The sequence below is a fragment of the Physeter macrocephalus genome, chromosome 19, assembly GCF_002837175.3.
Source record: "Physeter macrocephalus isolate SW-GA chromosome 19, ASM283717v5, whole genome shotgun sequence".
In the NCBI taxonomy this organism is placed as follows: Eukaryota; Metazoa; Chordata; class Mammalia; order Artiodactyla; family Physeteridae; genus Physeter; species Physeter macrocephalus.
The window spans coordinates 15,557,116-15,584,519 of NC_041232.1; the positions used below are offsets into that span (position 1 = coordinate 15,557,116).

General features: G+C 44.6%; 1 protein-coding gene across 9 annotated transcripts in view; it reads left to right on the forward strand.

The window, feature by feature from the left end:
* The window catches only part of SUDS3 (SDS3 homolog, SIN3A corepressor complex component), a 315,049-nt gene that overhangs the window by 27,192 nt on the left and 260,453 nt on the right, over positions 1–27,404 (forward strand). For 6 of the 9 annotated variants that reach the window (XM_055080658.1, XM_028480816.2, XM_055080659.1 and 3 more), the window contains exons 11-12: positions 8,043–8,127; positions 11,377–11,462. In XM_055080658.1, the coding sequence (XP_054936633.1) occupies positions 8,043–8,127; positions 11,377–11,462 (171 nt within the window). Of the gene's footprint in view, positions 1–8,042; positions 8,128–11,376; positions 11,463–17,955; positions 18,017–19,921; positions 20,031–24,733; positions 24,798–27,404 lie in introns of those variants that run through there. The other 3 variants (XM_028480818.2, XM_028480819.2, XM_028480821.2) reach the window with 3 other exon arrangements.

The window sequence follows — 27,404 nt, forward strand, 5'->3', positions numbered from 1 at the left end:
TCCTATTACCATTTTCTTAATTGTTTTGGGTTTGTTTTTGTAGGTCCTTTTCTTCTCTTGTTTTTCCCACTTAGAGAAGTTCCTTTAGCATTTGTTGTAGAGCTGGTTTGGTGGTGCTGAACTCTCTCAGTTTTTGCTTGTCTGTAAAGGTTTTAATTTCTCCATCAAATCTGAATGAGATCCTTGCTGGGTAGAGTAATCTTTGTTGTAGGTTTTTCTCCTTCATCACTTTAAATATGTCCTGCCACTCCCTTCTGGCTTGCAGAGTTTCTGCTGAAAGATCAGCTGTTAACCTTATGGGGATTCCCTTGTATGTTATTTGTTGCTTTTCCCTTGCTGCTTTTAATATTTTTTTATTTGTATTTAACTTTTGATAGTTTCATTAATATGTGTCTTGGCATGTTTCTCTTTGGTTTTATCCTGTATGGTACTCTGTGCTTCCTGGACTTGATTGACTATTTCCCTTCCCATGTTAGGGAAGTTTTTGACTATAATCTCTTCGATTATTTTCTCAGTCTCTTTCTTTTTCTCTTCTTCTTCTGGGACTCCTATAATTCGATTGTTGGTGCATTTAATGTTGTCCCAGAGCTCTCTGAGACTCCTCAATTCTTTTCATTCCTTTTTCTTTTTTTCTGCTCTCTAGCAGTTATTTCCACCATTTTATCTTCCAGCTCACTTATCCGTTCTTCTGCCTCAGTTATTCTGCTATTGAGTCCTTCTAGAGTATTTTTAATTTTAGTAAATGCGTTGTTCATCACTGTTTGTTTGCTGTTTAGTTCTTCTAGATCCTTGTTAAATGTTTCTTGTGTTTTCTCCATTCTGTTTCCAAGAGTTTGCATCATCTTTACTATCATTACTCTGAATTCTTTTTCAGGTAGGTTGCCTATTTCGTCTTCATTTATTTAGTCTTGTAGGTTTTTACCTTGCTCCTTCATCTGTAACATTTTTCTGTCGTTTCTTTTTTTTTGTTTTTTCTCTTTTTGATGAGTGGTGCTGTATTCCTATCTTACTGGTTGTTTGGCCTGAGACGTCCAGCACTGGAGTTTGCAGGCAGTTGGATAGAGCTGGCTCTTGGCGCTGAGATAAGCACCTCCGGGAGGCCTCACTCCAATTAATATTCCCGGGGGTCTGAGGTTGTCTGTTAGTCCAGCGGTTTGGACTCGGAGCTCCCACCACAGGAGCCTGGGCCTGACCTCCAGACTGGGAACCAAGATCTCACAAGCTTTGTGGCGTGGTTAAAAAAAAAAAAAAGAAAAAAAGGAGCAGTACAATATCAAAGAATAAAAAACAAAATAAAATTAAAAAGATAAAAAATATAGTAGGAAAAATAAAACTATAATTGAAGCAACTGCAACAAGGTAAAATAAAACCACAGCAGGAAAAAGAAACAAAAAGGTAGAGGGTGGGGACAAGCCAAAAGGAGAGAACAATAACAAAGTATAAAGAATAAAATAAAATTAGAAAAATAAAAACTTTATTAATAAAAATAAAAATATAAAAGAATCAGCAACAGTGAATCAACAGGGTAAAACACCACCCCAATCTAAAAGAGGAAAACAGAAAGAAAAAAAAAAAAGCCTTGCTTAGGGGGCAGAGTTTAGGCAGGGGTGAACTTGGGCAGGGGTGGGGTTTAGGGTGGGGCGGGACCTAGGCGGGTGGGCGGGTGACTTTGGGCGTGGGGCGGGGCCTAGGCAGGGCAAGGTCAAGCATGGGGTGGGGCCTCTGCTTAGGACCTGTGGCAAGGGGAGAGCCTGCACGTGGAAAGGAGGGCCTCTGGAGAGTGGAGTTCCGGAGTTTGGAGGTTGGGCCCTGCGGGAGGCTATGTAGGTGAGGTTTAGGCCCAGGGCGTTAGAGGGGGTCCCCCAGTGTAGGGGTGGGGCCCTGGGTGGGGGTGTGGGGCAGGGCTTGGGCTCTGCGCCGCAGGAGGGAGGCTCCCAGGACAGAGGATTAGGACTGGGAGCCCAGCAGGCTCCCCGGTGCCTAAGAGGACAGGGAAAGCGCTGGCCCCGTTCCTCTCCGTTCCTTAGCGCCCCTCCCCCACCGTCTTCCCCAGGGTCTCCCCCTTCGCTGGACACCTAACCGTGGGTGGGTCCCGCTGGGTGTAGGAACTCCTCCCCTCCCCCAGCCGCCTGGCCTTTACTTTTGCTCCCCTTCCCTCCCTCTAACTCCCTCAGGACCCGCGTGGCTGGAGGGCCCCGGGTGGGGGTCTAGGGGCGGGGCCTGGGCTCTGCACAGCAGGAGGGAGGCTTCCAGGACAGAGAATTAGTCCCGGGTGCCCAACAGGCTCCCTGGTGCGTAAGTGGACAGGGAAAGCGCTGGCCCCGTTCCTTCCTGCCCTCCCCCACCGTCCTCCCCAGGGTCTCCCCCTGTCGCGGCTGGACCCCTAACCATGGGTGGGTCCCGCTGGGTGTAGGAACTCCTCCCCTCCCCCAGCCGCCCCTCGGGGGTGCTGGTCCCGGAGGTCCGGCCTTTACTTGTGCTCCCCTTCCCTCTCTCCCACCCCTCAGGACCCGCGCGGCTGGAGGGGGCCTGGTGGGCAGAGCGTCAGGCCCGGGACCTCAGCAGGCTCCCAGGGGCCCATGTGGGCAGGGGAAACCTGGCCACGCTCCCTTTTGATCCTCTGCCCTCCCAATGGTCCCCCGATTTACCCCTTCCGGCGAGGGATCCCTTCCCCTCCCCCAGCCGCCCCTCAGGGGCACCAGTCCTGTCCTGCCTCCACTTCTCCTCCCCCTTCACTCCCCCCATGCCCCACGTCCTACCCGGCCCCTGGGGTTCCACCCGTCCCCTTAGGTGTCTAGTTCCCCACCGGTGCCTGGTAGGTGCCCTAGTTGTGAGGAGATGCAAATTCTGCATCCTCCTAGTATGCCATCTTGACTCTGCCCCCTGTAATCCTGATCTTAGTGACTTCTGCCCCTGTCATTTGAGGACTCTTTTTCTAAGAGGCCAGTTATGTTGTGTCCTAACATAGTTTATCAGAACACAGCACCACTAGGTGGCAGGCCCTGACCGCTCAACACCCTGAGGGGCAAAATAAAATGAAAAATGTTTTTAATAATGAAAACCAAATAACCTTTAAAGATCAAGCCCACACATAAGAACCATCTTCAAAAATGATGAGATTTATCACTAACATTTTTACGGATCTGTGAGTCTTAAAGCCATGTGATATTTCAAATGATGTTTGTTTTGTCATTGCATTGCTTCTGATCTTCCTTCTAAGGCTTAATCCTTAGACTTTGTGAGACATGTCTTGAGGATGAAAATGCAGTAAAATAAAATTCTTGTTTTTCTAAAGAAAGGACCCACGGTGACTGTTGTTTCATAATGTAGACAGTGGTCAGGTGGGATGTGGTAGATCACCTAAGCGTTTTGAAGGAATGTCACAATCACTGTCTTTCTCCCAGTGGCAGCAGAAATCTATAAAGTGTCTTGGAGCATTTTACTATTTTAGTGACTTTAAAGTTGCTTACTCTCTTGTTAAATATTGAGACTGTTGTTTTCTGTATTCTGTGTGTTTCCCTTCCTTGGCCTTGGAGGTCAGGTTCATGACTCATCTACTGAAAGGCGGGTCCCTCCCTTCCTGCCTCATCTGGAAGGTGTTTGCCAGGAGTCCTCTACAGGACTGGCCTCTCGCATCTCACCAGGCTCCTAATGTTTGCCTTTTGTGTCCTTGTCAGTTTGGAGGCTTTCATTCTTTCTTCTTTTCCAGCAGTTGTGGCCTGTGGCTGAAAGGTCGGCTGAATCACTTTCTGCTCTTTCCAGTGATGTGGAGTATTTTGGTGAAACAGTATTTATGGCAAAACATGTTTCATTCAGTTTTGGGTTTTTTTTTGAGGCTCTTTTTTTTTTTTTAACATCTTTATTGGAGTATGACTGCTTTACAATGGTGTGTTAGTTTCTGCTTTACAACAAAGTGAATCAGTTATACATATACATATGTTCCCATATCTCTTCGCTCTTGCGCCTCCCTCCCTCCCACCCCCCCATCCCACCCCTCTAAATGACTTCAGCAAAATGAGCGTGGTTCGGCTTCCCATCTTGGCCTGAACGCTTATCAAGCTACGTTTCATTTTGAAAGATAAGCATCTTCCTTTGTCTTGGGTCTTATACTGTTTTTAAGACATTTTATTTCCTGCTGTAAGTTTTCCTCACATTTTGATTTGAACTAATGACCCTTCTTAGAAAGTACTGCGAAAGTAGCTTGAGATTTTAAAGTAACTCAGTGATGGTGCCGGTGGACTGTTTTTTCTTTCCTCACTTTAAATCCAGCACTGCTGAAGTGAATTCAGTGAAGTCACCCACTTGCATGGGTGGATTTAACCCTCCGACCTTTGCCTGACACGAGAGATTATTAACTCAAAACAGTGACTCTTTACAGCTAGAATTGGGACTCCTTGAAGTCCTGTAGTTGTAACATGGTAGTCATGGGTTTTTTTGGGGAAATGACACATTAATATCAGGATTCCCAGCAGGATACAAAATTAAATTCTACCCCTTCCCTGCCCCACTTTTTGACCCACCTTCTAAAGAAATTGCTTTTTTCCATAATAGTAGCGGTGGTTCTAGTTTGTCAGGTTTAACAGTAGAGGCAGAGCTTTAAGAACTTAACTGTAGGGATTCCCAGGTCAGGGTTTGCATTAGTAATAAAGTCAATTTGACATTTGGGGCTTTTTCTCTGAGGCTATTTAAAGTATTTTTTCAGCAGAGATGAGTTGTAGCTTGTAAAACAGGTTAATTGGCCAAAAAAAAGTGATAATGTACATTTTTACTAATTTAACTTTATTTTTGTTGTTTTTTTAATATTTTTTTTGTGTCTAAACATATTCTAAATCCCCCCCCCCTTTAATTAGTATTTAGAAATCGGCAAGTAAATTTGTATGTTACGGTTGTCATATACTTTTTGGTTTCATCTTGAAACCGCCACCCCAGCATGAGCACTTTAATTTCTGAGGACTTTTTTTCCCCCCCAGGGAATTTGGGTAATTTACTAGATTTGATATCCAGGCATAATGGTTCCCCAAGACCACTGTGTGGTGCCTGACAACCGCTGGAGGTCCCAGGGCCTCTGCTTCGCGAGGACCTGGGAATCAGCTGGTTTGGGAAACACGCTGGCGAGCTCTCCTGTGGAGCCCAGGGAGCCCTGCTGGGCATTCAGGCCGCCACCATCTGGTGATCCCAGAGCAGGCGGATTTGGGAGGTGGCCAGATGGGCGAGTCCCAGACCGCTTCCCACGGGTAGTAGATCAGATGGCATGGTTTACTCCTGATGTTCACTTGAGAGCCAGTCGGATGTGTTGGGGTGTGGGTGCTGAGCGCATCTGAAGGAAAATGCAGCACGTCTCAGGAGAGTTGTCCGGCTCGTCTCCCAGAGTTGTCTTTAACAGACACTAAGACATTAATTTGTGACATTAAGTTTTCTTCCTGCCCTGTGGTTACTTCGGTGTTTTTCAGTACCATGACTTATAAGAAAGTACTATTTACTTTTTGATTACAAGTAATACCTGTTTATTCTGGAAAGAAGAAAGCTATGCAATAAAAAGAATATCATTCTTTTATATTTTTATAAAACTTTATATTTTTATGAAATTTTAATATACACTTAAGAGACATTTTAATATAAATTTACCAATTTTTGTGTATGTGTGTATATGATACACATGTAACACGCGTTATGTCGTATTACGCACACAGGGACATGATGGACGTAGTTTTTTTCTTGACTGAGCAGTATATTGACCACATTTCCACACTAGTAATATACTCCTACACCACACCCATGACCTTTCTTTATTTAGAAAGTAGTATCAGGATGACTTGAGGCTAGTTGCATGTTGTTTTGTGTTTTTATCTCTTTAATAACTCACAACCCCCATAGAATAACTGAATGTTCTCCCCTTCTGTTTTTATTCTAACCATTACTCAAGACATTACCATTTACATAGGACGGTTGGCTTAGATGTGGGAGGGAAACTCAAGTTTGAGTTTTCTGTGAACTAATTCAACCTTTCCTCATGCACTTTGTTAATTCAGACCTTGTAATATTACATATTTAGCATAATGGAGGTCCCCTGACCCAGTTTACCAACTAATCCCTGGCCAAAAGCAGCTTTTCAAGCTGGGTTTAAACCAATCTCGCTGTTCTAATTGAATTTATGATTTGATTTCTTTTAACGGTGTTCTCAGGAAGTAAACTGACTTGGAAACTTGAGTTTTCTGCTCCTAAGTAGCAGGTTAAAGAATGCTTAGAACCTTGATTGGAAAAAGCCCATTGTGGGAGTGAAGTACATCCTTTACTGTGATATCTTAGCAGTGGATTATTTCACTGTACCAGCAAAACAGAGTCTGTCTTCTTCCCCCACAGAAATAATGGTTAGATGCAGTGCTTTGCTGGGAGATGTGTTTTGGTGGAAGTTATATGAGTTAGTGGGTCTGTTAAGCCAACTCTCTGCAGCCAGAATGAACCAAAGGTTATGTTCTTGACTGAACTGGGCTGGCCTAGGCCAGGACTGCCAGCAGCAGCTCAGCCGATGTTTCCAACTCCTGTCACCCAGCAGCTGCTCCTTCCTCCTGTGGAAGCTGTTACTGACTCATTTGGGCTTTGGCCCTGGCTTCCTCATTTTTCATCCTCTGCCTTGTCCCTGAACTTGTAGAAGAAGGTGAGGGTGGTCCTACACTACAGGCCAAGATAATAGATGCAGGGACTGAAAGGGGGAAGTCTGTCTTATCTAGTCCATTCAGAGCTGCTCTCCTGACTGACCAGGCCAAATTAGATACCCTTTGGTGCAAGTCTAACAGTCAGAACTTCACCTAGTTGGTACTTGCCAGCTGTGATTATTTCATATTTGTCACTGCCACTGTATTTGAAGCTCCTGATGGCAGGGACCTTGTGGCCTTGTTCACTGTCCACTCCACCCTCCAGGGTAGTCAGTGGTACACAACAAGTGGCTAATGAGTATTTGCTGAATGAGTGATCAAAGTAAGGACTGAATTTGGCCTGCCTTCTTGTTGATGACTTACTTGGACAAATAGAAAATACGTAACGGGGCAGTCTGTTCAAGCCCACCTGTTGTTCATTTTGTCCACCCAACCCTCCTCAGTGTTTTTTTTAAAAATTTATTTATTTATTTATTTATTTTTGGCTGTGTTGGGTCTTCGTTTCTGTGCGAGGGCTTTCTCTAGTTGTGGCGAGCGGGGGCCGCTCTTCATCGCGGTGCGCGGGCCTCTCACTATCGCGGCCTCTCTTGTTGCGGAGCGCAGGCTCAGTAGTTGTGGCTCACGGGCCCAGTTGCTCCGCAGCATGTGGGACCTTCCCAGACCAGGGCTCGAACCCGTGTCCCCTGCATTGGCAGGCAGATTCTTAACCACTGCACCACCAGGGAAGCCCCTCCTCAGTGTTTTGGGGTGGAGGCAGAAAGTGGGGACAGAGGTTTTACTAAAAAAATTATAATTTACTTTTTGAACTGGGTCATATAATTCAAATAAAAAACTAAAATACAGTTAGTTTTCCAGCCCTTTCCTTGGCCCCCTTTTCCACTCTGCAGTGGAACCAAGAATGTGATTTTTAGACTTAGAAGGAGATTAGGAGGTCATCTAATCTAATCCAAGGATGGAAGCCTGTAAATTAAACCTGAAATCCAGGCTGTTCCTCAACTATAAATTAAGATTCCTTTAATTATATTTTTTGTTGTGTTTTTTTTTTTCCTTCCCTCCTTTGTGCCCTTTCTTTATTCCGTTCCTAAATTTGGGCCCTTAACAATACTGTATACTTAAAATTTGTTAAGAGAGTAAATCTTATGGTAAATATTCTTACCACAAAAGGAAAAAAAAAAGCCACAAGACAATAGTTATAATAAAGAGGGTAGGAGAAAACTTTGGGAGGAGGTGGATTATGTTTATGGCCTTGATGGTGGTTATGGTTTCACAGGTATGTACTTATTCCGAAACTCATTGAGTTGTATACATTAAATACGTACTACTTCTCACATGTCAGTCATACCTCAATAAAGTGGTTAAAAAAATAAATGTGTGTCTTTTGTCCTGCAGGTACCACAAGAGCCAGGCCATCTATCTGGAGTCAAAGGACAACCAGAAATTGAGTTGTGTGATCAGCTCTGTCGGAGCCAATGAGGTAAGACTGAACCTCTGTCACCCTTTAGGAAAGCAAAATGGGACAAACCTGCAATGTGAGTGCCACCAAGAAAGTACAGTGGAATCACAGTGTTATATGTGGGTTAGATTCTAAAGTCAGCACTTTGAGGCTGAAATTGCACATAGGCAAAATCACCCTTAAAAATCCCTTACTTTGCATGACTGCAGTTTATGTGGGTTTGTGTAAGCCTCGTGGTTTTGTGAACTCCCTGCAGAGTAATTGAGTTGGGCACCACTGAGATAGACTGCAGGAAAGAACACAAGGCAAGTTGGTGTGATGTTTGCGCATTCAAATCCTGCTGCTTTTTGAGGCAGCCATCTACTGAGGATGGGACTTGCCGTTGGAGCATACTCTGTTTTTGCTGTTATTTCTCTCGAGCTTTCATGTGCACTCAGATTTGTTTCATGCTCTGAGGATCTAACAAGGCACCTGGCACAGGGTCTGGCACACAGTAAGTGTTCAGTAAATGGGTGCTGGCCTGATCTGACCCACACACTACTCTTCACCTGCTGTCTCTCTAATCCGACGTGTCCTGTTGTGCTTCTGAACAATGAGCTACCAGGCTCATACCCTTAGGGCCTGGTCTCCTCCAGTCTCTCTTATAGGATGGGGGCTGGGTGAAAGTCAGCTCTGAGGGTCATGCTGAAGGATGATGTGCCTAGCCTGTGAGTTCTCCGGCTGAACCTTCTTTAGGAGGGTGTCAGCAGTGTGTAACTGTTCTTGTTAGTAGTCAAAAAACAGTTTAAAACGTTAATAGCTTGTTTGGCTTGATCTTTTATCAGTCCACAAATGTCTGCAAAGAAATTGATTTTTATGTGTCTCCCCTCTAACTTATTTGTGCCAGTGCATAGTAAGTCTAATGAAGCTGGATTATGAAATAACTTAAGCCTATTCTATTCTCCCAGCTTCCTGAATTGAAAATGCCCTCAAATGTGACTAGTTGGCAAAATGATTGTTTACTTAGAAGTTAGGGAGAGCCTTCCAGATAAATCAACGGCATTTTTCTCTGGGCTCGCGATCTGTGTGTCACCCTCAGCCGGGTCGGAACAGGGCATCTCAGAGAGCCACTGCCCTGGCAGGAGGCTTTGCAGTTTTCACAGTGGAGCACGTGTGCCTGGCCGTGTGGGCTGCTGCACAGAGGGCATGTGGCCTCCTCGTCCCTGAGCCTAATTTCAGAACCCATGCATTATTCTCTGACACCTCAGGACTTTTCAGGAAAACAGAAATGCAAGTTAGATTTTTTTTCTCTCTCTCTGTTGAAGATTGTCACCCTTTGACATAATAGAGTGTTAGCGAAGTCTGACAAGGAAACAGTGACACTGAGACATGTCTCCTGGAGGGGAGAAGCCTCAGTGCGTCGGAGGCTTGCAACGGGGAAAACATTTCTCACTTCTTGGAAGTATTCCAGCTCATTTTTTCAGGTGAAATCCTAAGTAACACTGAAGCTACTTGGCTTCTGCATAACTTGACTGTGAGCAAATTTGGTGCGTGGGTCTGAGCATGTTGGTGACTGGCTCTTCAGCCCTCCTTGGGGTCAGTTTTCAGTTTAAAATGGTTCTGCAAGGTCCTTTAGAGGCTCAGCTTCATGTGAGGTCTTTATTTTTAAACAAGTGTATTTGACTTTGAAGTCTCTGTTGTTAAATAATCACAGTAAGGAAATATGAAACTGAGAATAGCTTTCTCTTTTTTTTAAAAAAATAAATTTATTTATTTATTTTTGGCTGCGTTGGGTCTTCGTTGCTGCGCGCCGGCTTTCTCTAGTTGTGGTGAGCGGGGGCTACTCTTCATTGTGGTGCACGGGCTTCACATTGCAGTGGCTTCTCGTCGTGGAGCGTGGGCTCTAGGCGCGCAGGCTTCAGTAGTTGTGGTGCAAGGGCTTAGTTGCTCCGAGGCATGTGGGATCTTCCCGGACAAGGGATCGAACCTGTGTCCCCTGTATTGGCAGGCAGATTCTTAACCACTGCGCCACCAGGGAAGCCCTGAAGAAGCTTTTTTTAAACCTGACAACTGAATGGGCAAAGGAGGAGCTATATCTGTAAACTTGTACTTGCATATATAGGTGAGATGCAGATCTTTAAAAAACTTATGCTTTTGTCTGCATCTGATCACATGTTAATAACATGGATGAGAGAAGGGGTGAGAAGGCGGGGAACCAGGTAAGAAGAGCAAAGGGCTTTGATGTCAGGCGCCAGGGTTCCCATCGGACAAGTGGACTCAGCCTTGCTCTTCTGTAAAATGGGGGTGATAACAGTACTTACTCCATAGGATTGTTCTGAGGATGAAGGAGCTTGGTCAGTTTGGTCAGCACAGTGTCTGGCCCCCAGTAATCTCCCCCGCAAGTGGGTCAGGTGACAGAGGTGGCAGCTCTCCTTCCCCTCCCTGGCTGCAGGGATGCCACATACTGGGTGCACTTGGCAGCTCTGGCAGGCCCCATGCTGGAAGAGCTCGTTTTCAGTTCTAGGGAAGAATACATCTGCCCTGTACAGTGCCAGACATCTGACCCCATCTGTGGCGGAATGATGCGGTCAGGGGGGAAGGACTGTCTTAAGCTAGTTGGGCCTTCTCAGCATCCTCATTGGGCCTTCGCTCACCCGTGGGCATTTCTTTTGTTGTTAATTTTTCTATCTTTTGCTGTTATGACCATTAGCCTTAATTGCCAGGAAACCAGAGAATTGAAAGGCTATACTATGGAAGTCCCTAGGGGCAAGGAAAATATTTTCTAATTTGATTGTAAGTTTATGAATATATGTGTCTTGAATGTTGATAATGCTGTAGTCATACCATAACAAAAAGAGTCGTTAAGGGGACTTCCCTGGTGGTTCAGTGGTTAAGACTGCACACTCCCAGTGCGGGGGACACAGGTTCGATCCCTGGTCGGGGAACTAAGAGCCCACCTGCTACATAGTGCAGTCTAAAAAAAAAAAAAAAGAGTCTTTAAGATGAAGGCAAAAATGGAACTCAAGAACACCGTGCTTTCCATTTTCTTACTCAAAGGTGTAAGAGAGATGGCTGGGAGAAATGAGTTCAAGGGCTGATGCCTGCTCTCTGCGTTGGAGGCATGCCTTTAGGAGGCTAGAGGTCAAGGCCTGTGAATGCCTCACGGGTTGACAGGAAGAGGTTGCCAGCTGTCTGGCTACACCTAATTCATGCAAACATCCTGATGCTCTGGAACATTTGCCCCTCAGGATTAGCCTCTCTCATCCTGTTCCTTTTCCATCTCCCCTGCAGATCTGGGTGAGGAAGACAAGTGACAGCACCAAGATGAGGATTTACTTGGGCCAGCTTCAGCGCGGGCTCTTCGTGATCCGCCGGAGGTCAGCGGCTTGACTTTCTCCAGTGTTGTTCTTCCCTTGACCCCTTTTCTGGAATGGTTTTTGGTTTTGTTTTGCTCTTAATAGAAAGTTTTTAACTTGGGACTTGCTACTTGCTTGGCCTTGGAAAATGGAGAACACTTGGTGGATTCTGCAAGGTGCCCTTGTGGCCAGGCACTTCCCGCCTTTGTGTCATTCTTTCCCTGCCTCGACTTCTTCCAGTCATCTGTCACCATGAGACTATTTTACTTTCAGGAGTATTGGGAGTTTGCTTTACTGATTTCTTTGTTTTTTGCTTATACTTTGTCTTTTTTTTTTTTTTTTTTTAAAGCCTCCTTTGAGTTTGAAGGGACAACTCTCTTAATTATCTGTAGGTCTTTCTGTCATGATGAGGAGCAGGAAGGGGTACCCTGCTGAATGCATTTTCATGTTTTGAATCTGATTAGTGGATCATGTAGCTACCTTCCTTGTCAAGCCCAATTCACTGTTTCCCCAGAAGCTTGGGGCAGAGGTCCTAGCAGAAGGAGGTTAATTCTCCTGGCTCTAAGCCTTCTCGGAGAAATGAATGCCTTGTGTAACATCTGGCGTATGCCATCCATTCCACCGGCTGAAAGACAGAAAAATTCACCTGGGAGACGACGTGCACTGCAGTAAATGGGGTTGAGGGAAGGGGGCGTTTCATATTCATAAAGTGCTGAAGGTTCCATAGTTTAAATGTTGTTTAAAGCAACGTGCAAACACATTTGTTCTAGCTCAGGCTGGAGCAAGAAGCGGTCATTTCAGAAGCTTTCGTTTGTAATTTCCTCCTCTCTCCTGCTCCCAAGTGGATGAGGTGGCACCTGCCGCCCGCTGGTGATCCGGGTTGTCTGTGGTCGGTGGGGAGGTGAGATGGTTGGTGGAGTCCTCAGTGGTCTGTAGACTCTCACTGGTAACTCACATCGCACTCTTCTCGTCGCCGATGCCAGTGTTGCGCTTTGGCCGTTCCGAGCCCATGGAACCTTGTCGGCACTCCCGGGCTCCCAGGAGATCTGGCCCAGGTTGCAGACGGGGAAGGCCGTTGGCTGCCGCTAAACCTGCACTCTCCCTGATGAATCCTGGTGAAACAGCCTGCCCTGCTCCCTTTCCCTCATTCCCATAATGGGAGAAATAACTCACTGGGTGATGATTTTTTTGTTTTGTTTCTAATATTCTAGTTGCCACCTTAAGATGTTTAAAGTATTTGGGGTTAGAGCAAGTATTAGCATCTCAATGGGCAATCAGTAGACCTTATACATCCTAGGAAATCTTTGTAAGTAATTCCCTTGGTCTCAAGTGATTGTCTTCGTGTTGTCTCTTGATGTACACACCCCACAGCTAGTTGTAGAGCTGTGATGACAAGTAAATCACCTTCTCCAGAGTCCTGGCTTCAACAGAGACCAAACCCTACTGACTCAGAGTAAAGACTTGTATAGATACATTTTAGTTTTCATTTATAATCCAATTTTCCTCTCACGTTTTTCTGGTGTTGGAGTCTCATTTAGACCACAGGACAAATGATGCTGTTTATCAAAATTGCCTGGGCGTTCTGCGTTCTGAGTTTCTTCTCTGCCTCCCAGCCCCCCATGATTATGATCTTTGCAATAGTGAACCAGATCGACAGTAAACAGGGGCTTCACCTTTTGTTTCTTCTTGGCGGCCTTTGCTGTAAGGGAGGCTCTCTCTTGATTGAATTGTCACTGTGGTGTGTGTTACCTCCCATAATATCAGGGAGCTCTTGGTTATCCCCTTGTGCCCTGTGATGGAAATTTATTTAGATATAGTTAGTGTGTGTTGCCATTGAAGGTGGTTTATTTAAATTTTTTTTTTTTTAAATGATTATCTTGTCTTCCTAACACTGCACCAAAGTTTGTTTTTTGGGGGAAGGATTGTATCGATAACTACTTTTCTGCATGGATGCAGCAGCAAGTTGCCTTGTTTTCTTGCCTTGTCTGGTGGGTCCTTTGTGCTTTCATGAAGAACCTGGTGATTTGAAGACCGGGCACTTTACCCTTTTCAGTAAATTTGAGGATGTTTGAGGCCACACTTCGGCATGGTCGCAGCCCCTTGCTGCCTTCTCAGTATCCTCACAACCTTTAACAATCATGATCTAGTGAAAATGAGGGAAACCGTAAATTACGCTTGAGACACAGCACTGTAAATTATATTCCTGATCCCAGAAGACTTGCTTTTTATTGAGTCACTCCAGGGATGAAAAATCAGCAGTTCTACCCCTCAGACAGGCCCCTGTGGTGACCTGGGGTGGAAGAGCCCTCTTGTTGGGAGATGGAGGTGCTTTTGTGATGGGCAAAATCGAACGAGAGAAGGAAAAAACAGACTTTGAGCTTCCTAGAATAAGAGGGGCCTGGCTTTTAGCCCGGGTGGTTATTCTTCTTCCAAAAGGTCTTTGTCTCTTCTTGGACTCCAGGGCACTGGATAAATTACCAAATTCAAACTGTTTCCTGCAAGTGGTAACTTGGATAAAGTTTGGTCCAGACAATTCCAATCAAGAACCTATACGTGTGTTAATCTGATCAAGAAGCTGTATGTGTGTGATTCTGATCAAGAACCTTTACATGTGCTTCGTTCAAGGCATCAGCCTCAGGTGTTACACGCAGTGTTTGCTGTGGGTGTGGCCTAGTGTTTATTTACCTCCACTTGGGGGTTGCTGTGTGCTTCCCCCAGCTCCCTCTCTAAGCCAGTGTCCTCTTGAACAGTTTCCAGATTTCTGTAGCCATACCAAAGTCAGGATGTTTTCATTCATTCGGTTACCAGTATTTATGGAATTCTAACTACCTAACTTACCTTAAGTTTTGAAAAAAAAAACTTCAGACTGGGGCCAGTGTAAGATCCCAGAGGCTGGTCTGCAAATCAGGCTACTTGTATTGGTGTGTGAGACCCTGCGTTTAGGACTGGGTGACTTTTCTAAGAGAAATATGGGGGGTGGATGGGGTGGGATTGGTTCCTTTTTTTTTTTTTTTTTTTTTAACCTAACTTGGGGCTGGGTGGGGGGAATCCTATTTTTTACAGTATTTTTGTTTTTGTTTTTCTATTAACATTTCCTTTTATCGTTGGATTTTTTACTAAAATTCCTCCTGATATAAAAATTGTTTCTAATCTGGGAATTTGAGATCTTGCTACTTAATGTTGCACCAGTTTTTTCCAAAGAGTTTAAACCACTATGATACCAGAACATGGCAAAAAATAATAATGATAACTTAGAGCCATTTCAAGCAGTTGGTGGGCTTTTTTTTTTTTTACAATAACATCATTAACTGGTACATTAAATGTTCTGAGAGGTGAATGTAACAAGTAGAGGGTTTTATTTTTTTTTAATGACAATAAACTTTCAAAGAGAAAACCAGCACGTAGTCTGTATATTTTTACTGAAATTATATCCATTGACTTGTATATCCATTGACTTGACAAATGATTGAAATTTATTTTAGGTTTTCCCTCCAGCAGTTGGGAAGGAAGGAAGTTGGGGAAGAGGGAGGGACCTACTAGACATTTGCTCGTTATGAAGGGTGAGATACGGAGTGATGTCCAAGACTGACTCTCAGGTTTGTAAAGATCAGTCTAGGGGTGTCGACCCTTAAATGTAGCCAGCTGTTTCCTGGTTGGAGAGGATAAAAGAATCTGATTAAAAATGGAGTAAATAGGGACCTCCCAGGTGGCGCAGTGGTTAAGAATCCGCCTGCCAATGCAGGGGACACGGGTTGGAGCCCTGGTCCGGGAAGATCCCACATGCCGCGGAGCAACTAAGCCTGCAAGCCACAGCTACTGAAGCCCGTGCACCTTGAGCCCGTGCTCCACAACAAGAGCAGCCACCGCAGTGAGGAGCCCGCGCACTGCAATGAAGAGTAGCCCCTGCTCGCCGCAACTAGAGAAAGCCCGTGTGCAGCAACGAAGACCCAGTGCAGGCAAAAAATTTAAAAAATTTTAAAAAAATAAAAAAAGTAAATAAAATTGACCTTAGATAGGAAAAACCTTAAGGTAAACTGGTCTGATGAGGAGGATACTATTCATTGGGTACTCGAGAGCAGGACTTGCCAGTCTCACCAAACATCATGGTATTTCCACAGCTCCCAGCGGGTAAAGTGATAAGGCTGCTTGCTGCCACCGGGGACTGACATCTTGTGCTTGCAACCCAGTTGTACTTGTAATACCCATTGGGAAGGGCTGCTTCATGCTTTGGATAATGGAGAGGGGCAGTCACGATGTGAATAATTTTTTATTGTAACATAACATTCATACAGAAAAGTACACAAGTCTTAATTGTAGAAGTTGTTTTCTCGGTGTGAACACATGCACGTAACCAGCATCTAGACCAAGAGACAGTGTCACCAGCGTCCATGTAACCAGCATCTAAACCAAGAGACAGCGTCACCAGCCTCCACGTAACCAGCATCTAGACCAAGAGACAGTGTCAACAGCATCCATGTAACCAGCATCTAGACCGAGAGACAGCGTCACCAGCGTCCATGAGCTCCGTAGGCTTTCTTCCAGTTACCACTCCTCGCTAGGGTAACTACTAGCCCGACAAGTTTTCTCTGTTTTAATCACCTTAGCCTTCAAGCTCTTCAGGTCTATGGGTCCTTCCATATTTGTTCTAGAAGAGCCAAGTCCTTGATGTAGGCTAGGGACTGCTGACCAGGGATGCAAGAGCTGGCAGCAAAGGGTGTGGCTAAGTGGGAGAGGCCAAAAAGCAGACTCAGGTCTACCATCTCGCCTTCCTGTTTGTTACCAAGGCAAACGGGGCTTGCCCTTGACGTTAGTATCTGCTGAGTACTGAGTACTCTTTTTACGTCAGGCACTGGACTAAACCCTTTGTAGGAGGCGTTTTCTCGCTTAATCCTGGCAGTAATCTGTGGAAGAGTACTAATACTCACAAACTTCAGGCTGGTTTAATATAATCAAGCCAAGACTTAATTCCCCTTTGAAACCCAGAGGTCAGCACTGTGCCTGGTCACAGTAAGTGCTCCATGAATGTTAGCTGTCAGACAGCGTTAGCGTCAAATGATGGGCCGAGAGAGGCAGACTGGTTAGTAAGAATGGCTCCAGTTCTTGGCACTCTGCCCTTCATCTGTGTCATCTCACTGAAGCCTCATGACAACCCTGGAGAGATTACACCGTTGTTATCACCAGTTTTCGGAGGAGGAAGGAGGTTCTGTTAGTCACAGAAGATGGTTCAGTAACTTTTCCAAGGTCACACACTGAGTGGCCAAGTCTACATCTTGCGGAACCTGAGCCAGCTTTCCTACCTACTACCCTTTGCTGTCCTTTCCCAACCCCATCTGTTAAAATCACACTCGGCATTCTTACCTTTCTCCTCCAGTGCTTCCCTGGGAGTTTGCTTTTATCTGTTCTCACCTCTTGGACACACATCCAGAGCAAATTTTACAGGTAAAAACACTCTTATTTGGTGGGACCCTTCCCCTTGCCGGATAACTCTGGGGTTCTCCCTTGGCATTAGAGTTGAGAGAGTCAAGTTCCCGGCCAAGAGATTGTTTCCTTTGAAAAGGCAAGAGTATGACGGTTTCACAAAGGAAGGAACCGTTTAGAACGTGGAGAGTAATTGGTCTAGATGGAGCTGACTTTATCTCATAAGCAAGGAGAGAGACTTTGGAGGGAAACATGTATCTGTATTTTTCCAACTCACGTTCGTCCTGCCTTTCCTATCATCTGTAAAGTGAGGAGGAGAGGTAGGAGCCATTGAGAGCTGGACGTCGTACATCATTACTGCGCTCTGGAGGTCAGTGGACCTTCCCATGTCGCGTCCTGTGGGGTCACCGGCTGGAAGAGCACACAGTTCTGTGTCACCTGCTGCAAGCTGCCTGCTCAGCTCCCACCAGCAACCTGGGCAGAAGCAAGAATGGAACCAATTTCTGGTCTCTGTCACTAGTGTTAGAGACTCTCCAAGCCCCATCTTTGGGTAAACACTTCCCCAGCTTTTAAAAAGGCATATTGGGACCTCCTTGGCAGTCCAGTGGTTTAGACACCGCACTTCCATTGCAGGGGGCACAGGTTCGATCTCTGGTCCGGGAACTAAGATTGTGCATGCCGCGTGGCGCTGCCAAAGAAAAAAAGCAGTAGATGGAATGAACTAGAAATGTGGGCACCAGCTCACTCTTTCTGGACATAATAGCATAGCAAGAAATATATTAGCTGTAGCAACTTTGGTGTTAGCCAGAATATTTTTGTGAATAGCTATGATTTTTAAGACAAAGAGATACATATGTTTAGGAGGACCCCTAGGGGAGTGAGGTAGATAAGATACAGCATAGGTACCTAAGGTGCTTAATCCCTTTCCCCATTTTCTCTAATCTGTGTTTGCTCAATTCCCTGAAAGATAGAAATCTATAAAATAGCAGAATTCGCTTTACAGATAGGGGAAGACCAATGATCAGAATTGTAAAGATTCTCTCCCCTGTTTCCCAGGAGCTGGAGACTCAGCAGTCTGTGTTCTGGTTTTCTGTAGGTATCTGCTCTCTCTGTGCCGAAGGTGTGGCTGGTCCAGGAGTTGAAGCAGGCAGTGTTCAGGAGCCAGCTAGGAGAGCAGTGTCAGGAGGGATCAAGCCGGTGCTGAGGGTGGAAGTACAGCAGCCCCAGGAGTACAGGCAAGGCCCTGCAGATAATTAAGAATCCATTATTTCACCATTGAGTGTTGATGGAAATGCAGTGTGGCGGAGCAAAGGCTTAGAAATTAGTGTTTGAATCCGGCTTTGCTGTTTAACTAGTTGTGTGATCTTGGGCGGCTTAGTCGCTCTGAATCTCAGTTCCCTCATCTGTTAAATAATATCCACCTCAGAGGGTGATTTTGAGGATTCTGGTATTAACACATCTACTTACTACGTGCCAGGCATTTTACACATATTAACTAATTGAATCCTTATAATCCTGTGAGGTAGATAGTATCGCAGTCCTCCTTGTGTAGTTGAGGAAATCGAGAAACGTTAGGTAATTTGCCCAAGGTCACACAGCTGGTAAATGGTGAGCCAGGATGCTGAGCCCTGGTGGTCTCTCTTGAGTCCCTGCCCTCGTTCACTGTGCTGTACTGTGAGGTATACATGGCATAGGACTGGACACAGGGAGTGCCCAGTCTATGGAGACTGTCCCTTCCTTTGTCACCCTGCTGCCATCCAGCTGCTCCCTATCCTTGGGTGTTAGTCTGAGTGCCAAATCCTAAGAGACCAGAGCAATTCCTGGGAAGCTAGTTGAGTGCCAACAGACTGTGAAGATAAAGCTGGTGGCTTTAGAGATCATGCTAAGCATCAGCTACAAATGGGTTGTGAATACCCAGTGTGTTGGGTTGAGAAGGATTCTGAGGCCCAAGTCTGGGTGGAGTGGGAAGTAGTAGCCTAATCATTTACTTTTGCCTGCCATGGGCAAGGGAGCCGATGTATTTGCCATCCTCTATTTAGTGTGACCCCTTCATTTTGAAGAGGAAAACATCGGAGGCCCAGAGATGATAATGATTTGCCTAAGGTCATATGGGTAGCTCTGGGCAGTGCGCGGTTAGAACACGGTTGGGACAATTAGATTGAGTACTTATTTGCGTCAGACTCTGCTCAGAAGCCTGGTGGACAGCTCACTTGATGACCTGGCTAATTTGTTGTCTCAGTGGGTTCATTTTTGCCTTTGTCTGTGCCTGCAGTAGACGCGAATGGGGCTCCTGGGTTTCTCATCCTGATTTGGCCCCTCATTGACCTTGGGACATTTACTTAATATCTGTGTGCTTCAGTGTTAGGGCACACTCGTCCCAGCGTGCTTGGGACTTTTCTGAGTTTAGCACTGAAAGTCTGAGGAACCCCCCTCAGATACTGGCAAACTGGGGCAGCTGATCACTCAGTTTCCTCTGTAAAGTGGGGGTGAGAATTGCCCCTGGAGTTCCTTTAACTGATTTATTTTGGGTAAAGCACTTAGAGGTAGTGTTCGGGACATAGTAAGTCCTCAATACATGTTAGTTGTTAATTGTTCTTGTTTTCATTATTATGGGAGCCCAAGGGTCCCTGCCACAGAATGGTTTCCTGGAGAGGTTCATTCTCATCCCAGACAAGATTGGGAACCCTGCCATGATCATCTGGTCACCTGTAGCCAATTGCTTGGGATGTTTTTTCTTCTACTCAAAACAGTCAATAATCATGAGCTTGAGAATGTGATAGTCATTGCATTCAATTCAGATGGTATTTATTATGCAGCACCTATTGCATGTTACCTAGTGTACTAGGCTTTTTTTTTGGGATTCAGAGACAGAAGCATGGTTCCATGGTTGTCAGTAATTCTAGTTCAATGTAATAGGTGTAGGGAATGGACTGGAATGTGGGTGATGGAGAAAATAACAGCAGCTGACATTTATTGAGCATATGGTTAAGGCTTCATGTGCACCATCATTTATTATTCATTGTAATCCTGTGAGGTTGTTACTACATATCTTCATTTTACAGATTGGGAAGCTGAGGTTTTGAGAGGTGAAGAAACTCGCCTCAAGTTCAACCAACTCAATTCCAAAGCAGGTCTCGCTGACCCAGAGTCTATATCCTTATTAACCATGAACGCTTTGTAATTTCTTCTGAAAGAAAATAAAATTTGAGCTTGGCCTGAAAGCTAGGCTGGCCTTGAGCAGTGTCCGTGGCTGGGAATAGGAAATCACATAGAGGAAGTGGTTTGAGGGAAAGCACAGAGGTAGGACAGTGGGGGCATGTTTAAAAACTCAAAGAAGTGTGTGTTCAACAGTCAATCTGGATGAATGTGCTTTGAACTTTAAAGCCAGTTTGCTCCCCAGCCCCGTATCTTTTTGTCCTTCCACACCTGGGGCTCACCTTCCTATCCTTTCCGTCTCTCTAGTTTTCTCCCTCTCCCTGGCCCAGTGTATTCCCCCCCGCCTCCCCTTTTATATCGCCAGTGCAGTGGCTTGTGGCAGTCCTGCGGTGACGCTTTCCAATTTCACACTTACATGCTCCTGAAAGTATTGGTAAACTAACTCGTATGTAAAACCAATAAAGGGCAACAGCACACATTCCTGTCAGACAGTAATTTTGTTTGACTCCCTTTTCTTGTGCTTTGATCCCCCCTTCTTCCCACAAACATGGTACTTTGACCTTACCAGAAGTGGAAACTTTCAGGAATCCAAGTGTGGTGGAGACCTGTAAGCATATGAGTAGTAGGAATGAATAAGGGCTCGTGTTGATTGAGCACTTACTCTGTGCCCAGGCAAGTGCTAAGTACTTTCCATACGCTGTCTTCTTTAATACACTTAACAACCATGAGAGGTGTGTCTTAATGATTCTCTAATTTTACAGATGAGGCAGTCGAGGCTCAGAGGAGAAAAGTGTGTTCACCTCTGCACCCCATTCATGTGTTTCCTTTTCCCATTGGCTTTCCCTATTGCTAACACAGACTGCCAAAGTATAGAGGATGCTTAGATGTCATCTGAGTCAGCCCCCTCCGTTTTTCACACCTGGAAACAGACATTGAGAAGGGAAGGGACTTGCCTAAGATCACACAGCCGATTATTGGTAGAGCAGGAGCTAGAATTCAGGTCTTGCAGCTCTTAATCCAATGACTGAGAAAAATTCCCAGTCTTAAGGCTGAAGGGCATAGACTCAAGACTTGGGTTTGAGGTTTCGTTCTACTGCTTATGACCTTAGGCAGGTCACATAACCTCTCTGGGCTCCAGTTTCCTTATCTAGAATGTGGAGATAATAATAGTAGCCACCTTAGAAGTTTAATGTGAGGATTAAATGAGGTCATGCAAACAAAGCAGCCAGCCAGTGACCCTCATGCTTGAAACCAGCCTTCGGTTGCCCTAATGCTTTAGAAAGTGTATCCCACGTTGCCGACTGCCCATGTGAGGTATCATTGTTACTTCAGTTGTCATCTGCCCCACCTGCTTGGGTCCCATCATGACTTGAGGCTAAGCCCACAGCAACCTTGCTCAAGGCAAGCCAGCAGAAACCGCTAGCCACAGACCTTGACATTCAAAACAAGCAGGTGTCCACGCCTCTTTCCTTCACCATATTAACGCCTCACCACAGAAGAGTTTGAATTGTTGCCCCTCTGGCTGTGCTGAGAAACCCAACAGACTGTGAGCCAGGGAGGAAAGGGCCTGGATCATTTTTTGTTTTTCCTCCAAATTCCCAGGGACTGGTATACTGTAGGCACACATTAAATGCTTATTGAATGAATGAATGGTTGGCTACTGCCTGATTTCTCATTGCAGCATGTTAATCTCTTTCTAAGATCAAAGTAATGCACGTGCAGTTTAGAAAGTCAAAGGATTCTACAAAGTTGGCCACAAAACACAGTAGTCTCCTGTTTTCTCCTTCATTTCCCCTCCCACAGTCAACCAGCTGATTATTTTCGTATTTAACTTCTATCTCTGTCTGCTTGTTACCAATGCTAGATATTTCTGTTCTAGGCATTCTCTATTAAATTCCCACTGTGGAAGCCATCTCCTACTCCCCCAGAATATAGTTCTTTCATAATTTTGATTAGGTCAGTATTCAGTGTTTACAATAATATGACTATATAAATGCTAGTCAGAGCTGAGTCATGTTGTAAACTATGACTGCTTTTTCTTTCCTGGACAGTGTTCTCCCCAGGAGTCCATAATTATCTTGCTCTTTAAAACAATTTTGTTGTCTGCTTGCTTTTCTGTGCACTATTGTGAATTCGACCTCAAAGCCTTGACTGAGTGTCTCAGTTCCTCCCAAGGCATTGAGATGCGCCAGGTATTCCATCCATTTCATCACTCTGAAAAAGCATCCTCCCTGGGGACCTCTGACCTCCACCCTGGACTGGTTGCCCCGCAGCCTGGCACACAGTGGTCCCTCAGGGGTCCTGCTTCACCACTATCCTGGAGCTCCCCATTACCTCTCTTTGGGTTTGGAGCTCCCATTTCTTGTTTCTCTTGTCTTCCTGTTTCTCTGCTTCCTCCTCCATTTGGGTAAAACGTATCTTGCAGTAACTTACCAAGCGTGATTCAGAATACTTTTATTCTGTTCTCTTCATTGATGCTTTGGCTGGTATAACTACCTTTTTCATGCCCAGAATTTAGGCCTCTATATTTCCAGAACTGAAAAGGCCTGCTAAGTACTTAGCAGTTAACTGTATTTCAAACAGCCCGTCCCTCCCTTAACCTCCATTTCTGGAGGTTCCCTGTGCTGCTAATTCATTATTTTCAAGTTCTTCATTGTCAACTTTTAAAATTCAGGATTTTTTTTTTTTAATTTACTTTTCAGCTTCTAAAATTTGGTTGTTTCTTTTCCAATGTTTTCCATTCTGGAGGGTTTAATTCTGGCTTGGAAATCATTTTCTTTCAAGAATTTGAAGGCACTGTTTATTGCTTTCTAGCTTCCAGTGTTGCCCTTGAGAAGTCTGAAGCCATTCTGATTACTGATTATTTGACTTTTTTCCCCAGCTTTATCGTGATATAATTGATATATGACATTGTGTACAAGTTTAAGGTATCCAACATGATTTGATATATGTGTGTATTGTGATGTGATTACCAATAAGGCTACTTAACATATCCATCATCTTATTAGTTACCATTTTATGTGTGTGTGTATGCATGGTGAGAACTTTTAACATCTACAATCTTATTAGCACCTTCTAAGCGTACAGTACAGTATTGATAACTGTAGTTACCCTGCTGTCCATTACATCCGCAGGCTTTACAAAATAAACTGGAGGTTTGTACCTCTGACCACCTTCGCCCATTTCCCCCACCTCCTAGGCCCTGCCTCTGGCAACCACCCGTCTACTCTGTTTCTATGAGTTCATCTTTTTTAGATTCCACATGTAAGTGATATCATACAGCATTTTTCTTTGTCTGACTTATTTCACTTACATAATGCCCTCAAGGTTAATTCATATTGTTGCAAATGGTAGGGTTTCCTTTGTTATGGCTGAATAATATTCCATTTTGTATATATACCACATTTTCTTTCTTGTTTTACTTTTCTTTTCTTTTTTTTTTTTTTTTGTGGCTATGGTATGTGGCTTGCGGGATCTTGGTTCCCCAACTAGGGATCAAGCCCAGGCCCATGGCAGTGAAAGCGTGGAGTCCTAACCACTGGACTGCCAGGGACTTCCCCATACCACATTTTCTTTATCCATTCATCTGTCAGTTAACACAGGTTTTTCTCATGTCTTGGCTCTTGTGAGTAATTCTTCAGTGAAAAAGGTGGGGTGCAGATATCTCTTTGAGATAATGATTTCATCTTCTTTGGATATATACCCAGGAATGAGATTGCTGGATCATATGGTAGTTCTATTTTTAATTTTTTGAGGAACCTCCATACTGTTTTCCATAGTGGCTGCACAAATTTACATTCCCACCAACACTGCACAAGGGTTCCCTTTTCTCCATATCCTGGCCAGCACTTGTTAACTCTTGTCTTTGTGCTAATAACCGTTTTATAGGTGTGAGGTAATATCTCGTGGTTTTGATCATTTCCTGATGATAAGTGTTGTTGAGCACATTTTCATGTGCCTGTTGGCCATTTGTGTATCTTCTTCATTTATTTATGTATTTATTTTTGTCCGTGTTGGGTCTTTGTTGCTGTGTGCGGGCTTCCTCTAGTCGCAGTGAGCGGGGGCTACTCTTTGTTGCGGTGCACTGGCTTCTCATTGCGGTGGCTTCTTTTTGTTGCGGAGCACAGGCTCTAGGGCACATGGGCTTCAGTAGTTGTGGTGCGTGGGCTTAGTAGTTGTGGCTCACCAGCTCTAGAGTGCAGGCTCAGTAGTTGTGGCACACAGGCTTAGTTGCTCCACGGTGTGTGGGATCTTCCCAGACCAGGGCTTGAGCCTGTGTCCCCTGCATTGGCAGGCGGATTCTTAACAACTGCACCACCAGGGAAGTCCCTCCTTGGTGTTTTGAAAGTTCGTGACAGTAGGCTCTGGCGTGGGCCCATTGTGCTAAGTGGTTAGTTGTCTTTTTCAGTTCTGGAAACTTAGGTCCTCAAATTCTGAGAATTGAAATACACATATACATAAATATACACATACACACATACCTATTTCATGGATGTGATAGGCAGCCTCCAAGATGGCCCCAATGATCCTCGCCTCCTGATAATCATACCTTGTACAGTTCACTCCCATTATTGGACCAGGATTGGTCTTTGTGACCAAGAGCACACAGTGGAAATGGTAATAATTCACTTCTGAGATTGGGCTATAAAAGGCACCCGTGACTTCCATTTGGCCATGTTCTCTCTTTCTCTTGGATCACTTGCTTTGGGGGAAGCCAGCTACCATGTGAAGAAGCCTTATGGGGAGTTCCATGTGGCAAAGAACTGAGGCCTCCTGCCAATAGCCAGCTAGCAGCTGAGGCTTCTGCCAACAGCCATGTGAGTGAGTCACTTTGGAAAGAATCCTCTAGCCCCAGTCCAGCTATCAGATGAGACAGCAGCCCTTGCTGACAGCTTGACTGCAACCTCTGAGGAGACCCTGAGCCAGAGCTACCCCACTAAGCTGCTCCTAGATTCCTGACCTTCACAAACTAGGTAAGAGAATAAATGTTTGTTATAAGTTTCTGTGTGGTTGGGGTAATTTTTTTAATGCAGCAATAGGTAAATATAATGCATGATTTCCTCCCCTCCATTTTTTCTGTTCTTGCATTCAGTGATTCCTGTTTCTTGGATAGTAGACTTCCTATAACAGTGTTTAAATTTTCATTTCTTTCCTATTTTTCTTTATCTTTTTACTTTCTATTCTGGGCGATTTCCTTAACTTTATTTTCTAACCTTTCTATTGAGTTTAACTTTTGCTCTTTCATTAAAACAAAAAATATTTTTACTAAGAGCTATTTTTGTTTTCTAATTTTTCATTCCCCCTTTTTTTTTTTTTTAAATGTAGGACCTGGTTCTGGAGTCCTTTACCCAGAGACCTTTAGTTTTATCTTCTCTAGAGGAGAAATCTCTGGTCTCTTGCCAGGTTGGGATCTTGGCAGTCTTGCTGCATGAAGTAGGGAGACAGATCTGGGGAACTCAGAGCTTCTTAAACTGAATTTCAACCATTCCCACTGCCTTCACCTTCATTTCTAGGGGTATCTTCCTTTCTGATTAGGTGCTGCTAATCCATGTTCCTCTGCTTTATCAACTGCTGGCTTACGATTTTGTTGTGTTTTTTTCATCTACATTCAGCTTCTGCAATTTGTTATTTTTCCTTGCCTGTTCTCTCAATTCTGGTGGGTGTAAACCCTAAAACAACAACAACAAAACACTTCTGTAGTTGTCTTCATGGGATTTCATGGAAAAGAGAAAGATGTGTGTATTTAACCAACCCTCTTTACCTAAACCCTTCATGCCTTACCTGCTCCCACCTCTCTCTGGGACCTTCTGTGACTCATTTAGCCTCTTACTCATCAAGACAATGAAAGGGACATTGGCTTTCTCACTGTCACAGTGGTTCTGAAGTCACAGTCAATGAATAACTGCAGTAGGAACATTAGCAGGTCACTTCCAAATAATCAGTCTGTCCATACTTAACTGCATACCTGCTGGTTTGTGCCTGAAGACATGTCAGTGGCCTTTAACTGCAGACTTTAACTTCAGAGCTGAGGGTCAAGATTTAAGAGGAGGGACCTTCCCTGGTGGCGCAATGGTTAAGAATCTGTCTGCCAATGCAAGGGACATGGGTTCGATCCCTGGTCTGGGAAGAGCCCACATGCCGCGGAGCAACTAAGCCCGTGCGCCACAACTACTGAGCCTGCGCTCTAGAGTCCGCGAGCCGCAACTACTGAAACCTACACGCCTAGAGCCGATGCACTGCAACAAAGAGTAGTCCCCGCTCTCCACAACTAGAGAAAGCCCGCGCGCAGCAACGAAGACCCAACGCAGCCAAAAATAAATAAATAAATGTATTTTAGAAAAAAGGTTTAAGAGGAGGGATTTACATACACGTACCTTGGAGGTCCGAGTGTGTGTATATAACACAATGCCAGTGGGTTTATATGCATATATGTGCACATACACACATCTCAAAAATGAGCCTTCTTGCCAAACAAAACCCGGCTTTGGACTGTGGATGAAATGAGAAGCGTGAAAAATGTTTAGCCTGAAGTTTGTTTAAATATTCATGACGTCTTCAAAGCAAAGCTGTTGGGAAGACTAAGCCACCTGGAATACAGCTGGGATAGTACAATGAGGCATCTTGAAAAAAATCATAGAGTCCTATGCAGGGCTGAGAAGAATATTCAGAGGTGATCTAGCCCGGCCTCTTACTGCCTGCTGTAATAAACTCTTTTGGGTAAGTCATGCTCATCATTAGCAAGATCCGATTAATATTTAGAAAGTGTAGTACTGTTTTGTCAGTTTGAAGATAATTATATTTTGGGTTATACAACTTACTTGGGGTAACAAATTCCATTTATCGACTCCCTATCCTTCCTCATGAGATACGGTTTTAGAGAAGGCAGTTATGTGGCACACGCATCATTGTTTTCCCCTTTTGTACCCATGACAGACATTACTAATCAGTATGGCCCTCATTCTCTCTAGGTCCACATGTGAAGTCTCATGATCCTTTTCCGTGCAGTGGCCACCAGCAATTGATTGGGGGTGGGGTGAGGTGGGGTGGCAGGCACACACACCAGATGAAACATAAAAGCCATTTCTGGTTGGGTCTTTTATCACCAATCTCAGTTGAACATGCTCCTGTTCACATTACTTTATCCAGAACTGATCTAGGCATGATCCATAAAGAACACACTAGGGTAGAATTTTGGCTTTGTGGCCTAAAATCACTTTAGCAATTTTATTTTTCCTTTTGTTATCTCACCTCCCATGTTTGTCCTGGGTTTTGATTTAAATTCCAGGAGTTTGTGTTTATGCAGTCAGGTTCTTGAACTGAATAGCTTGCTTTATCCTGGTACACATCATCATTTTTTTTTTTTTTTTTTTTTTTTTTTTTTTTTTTTTT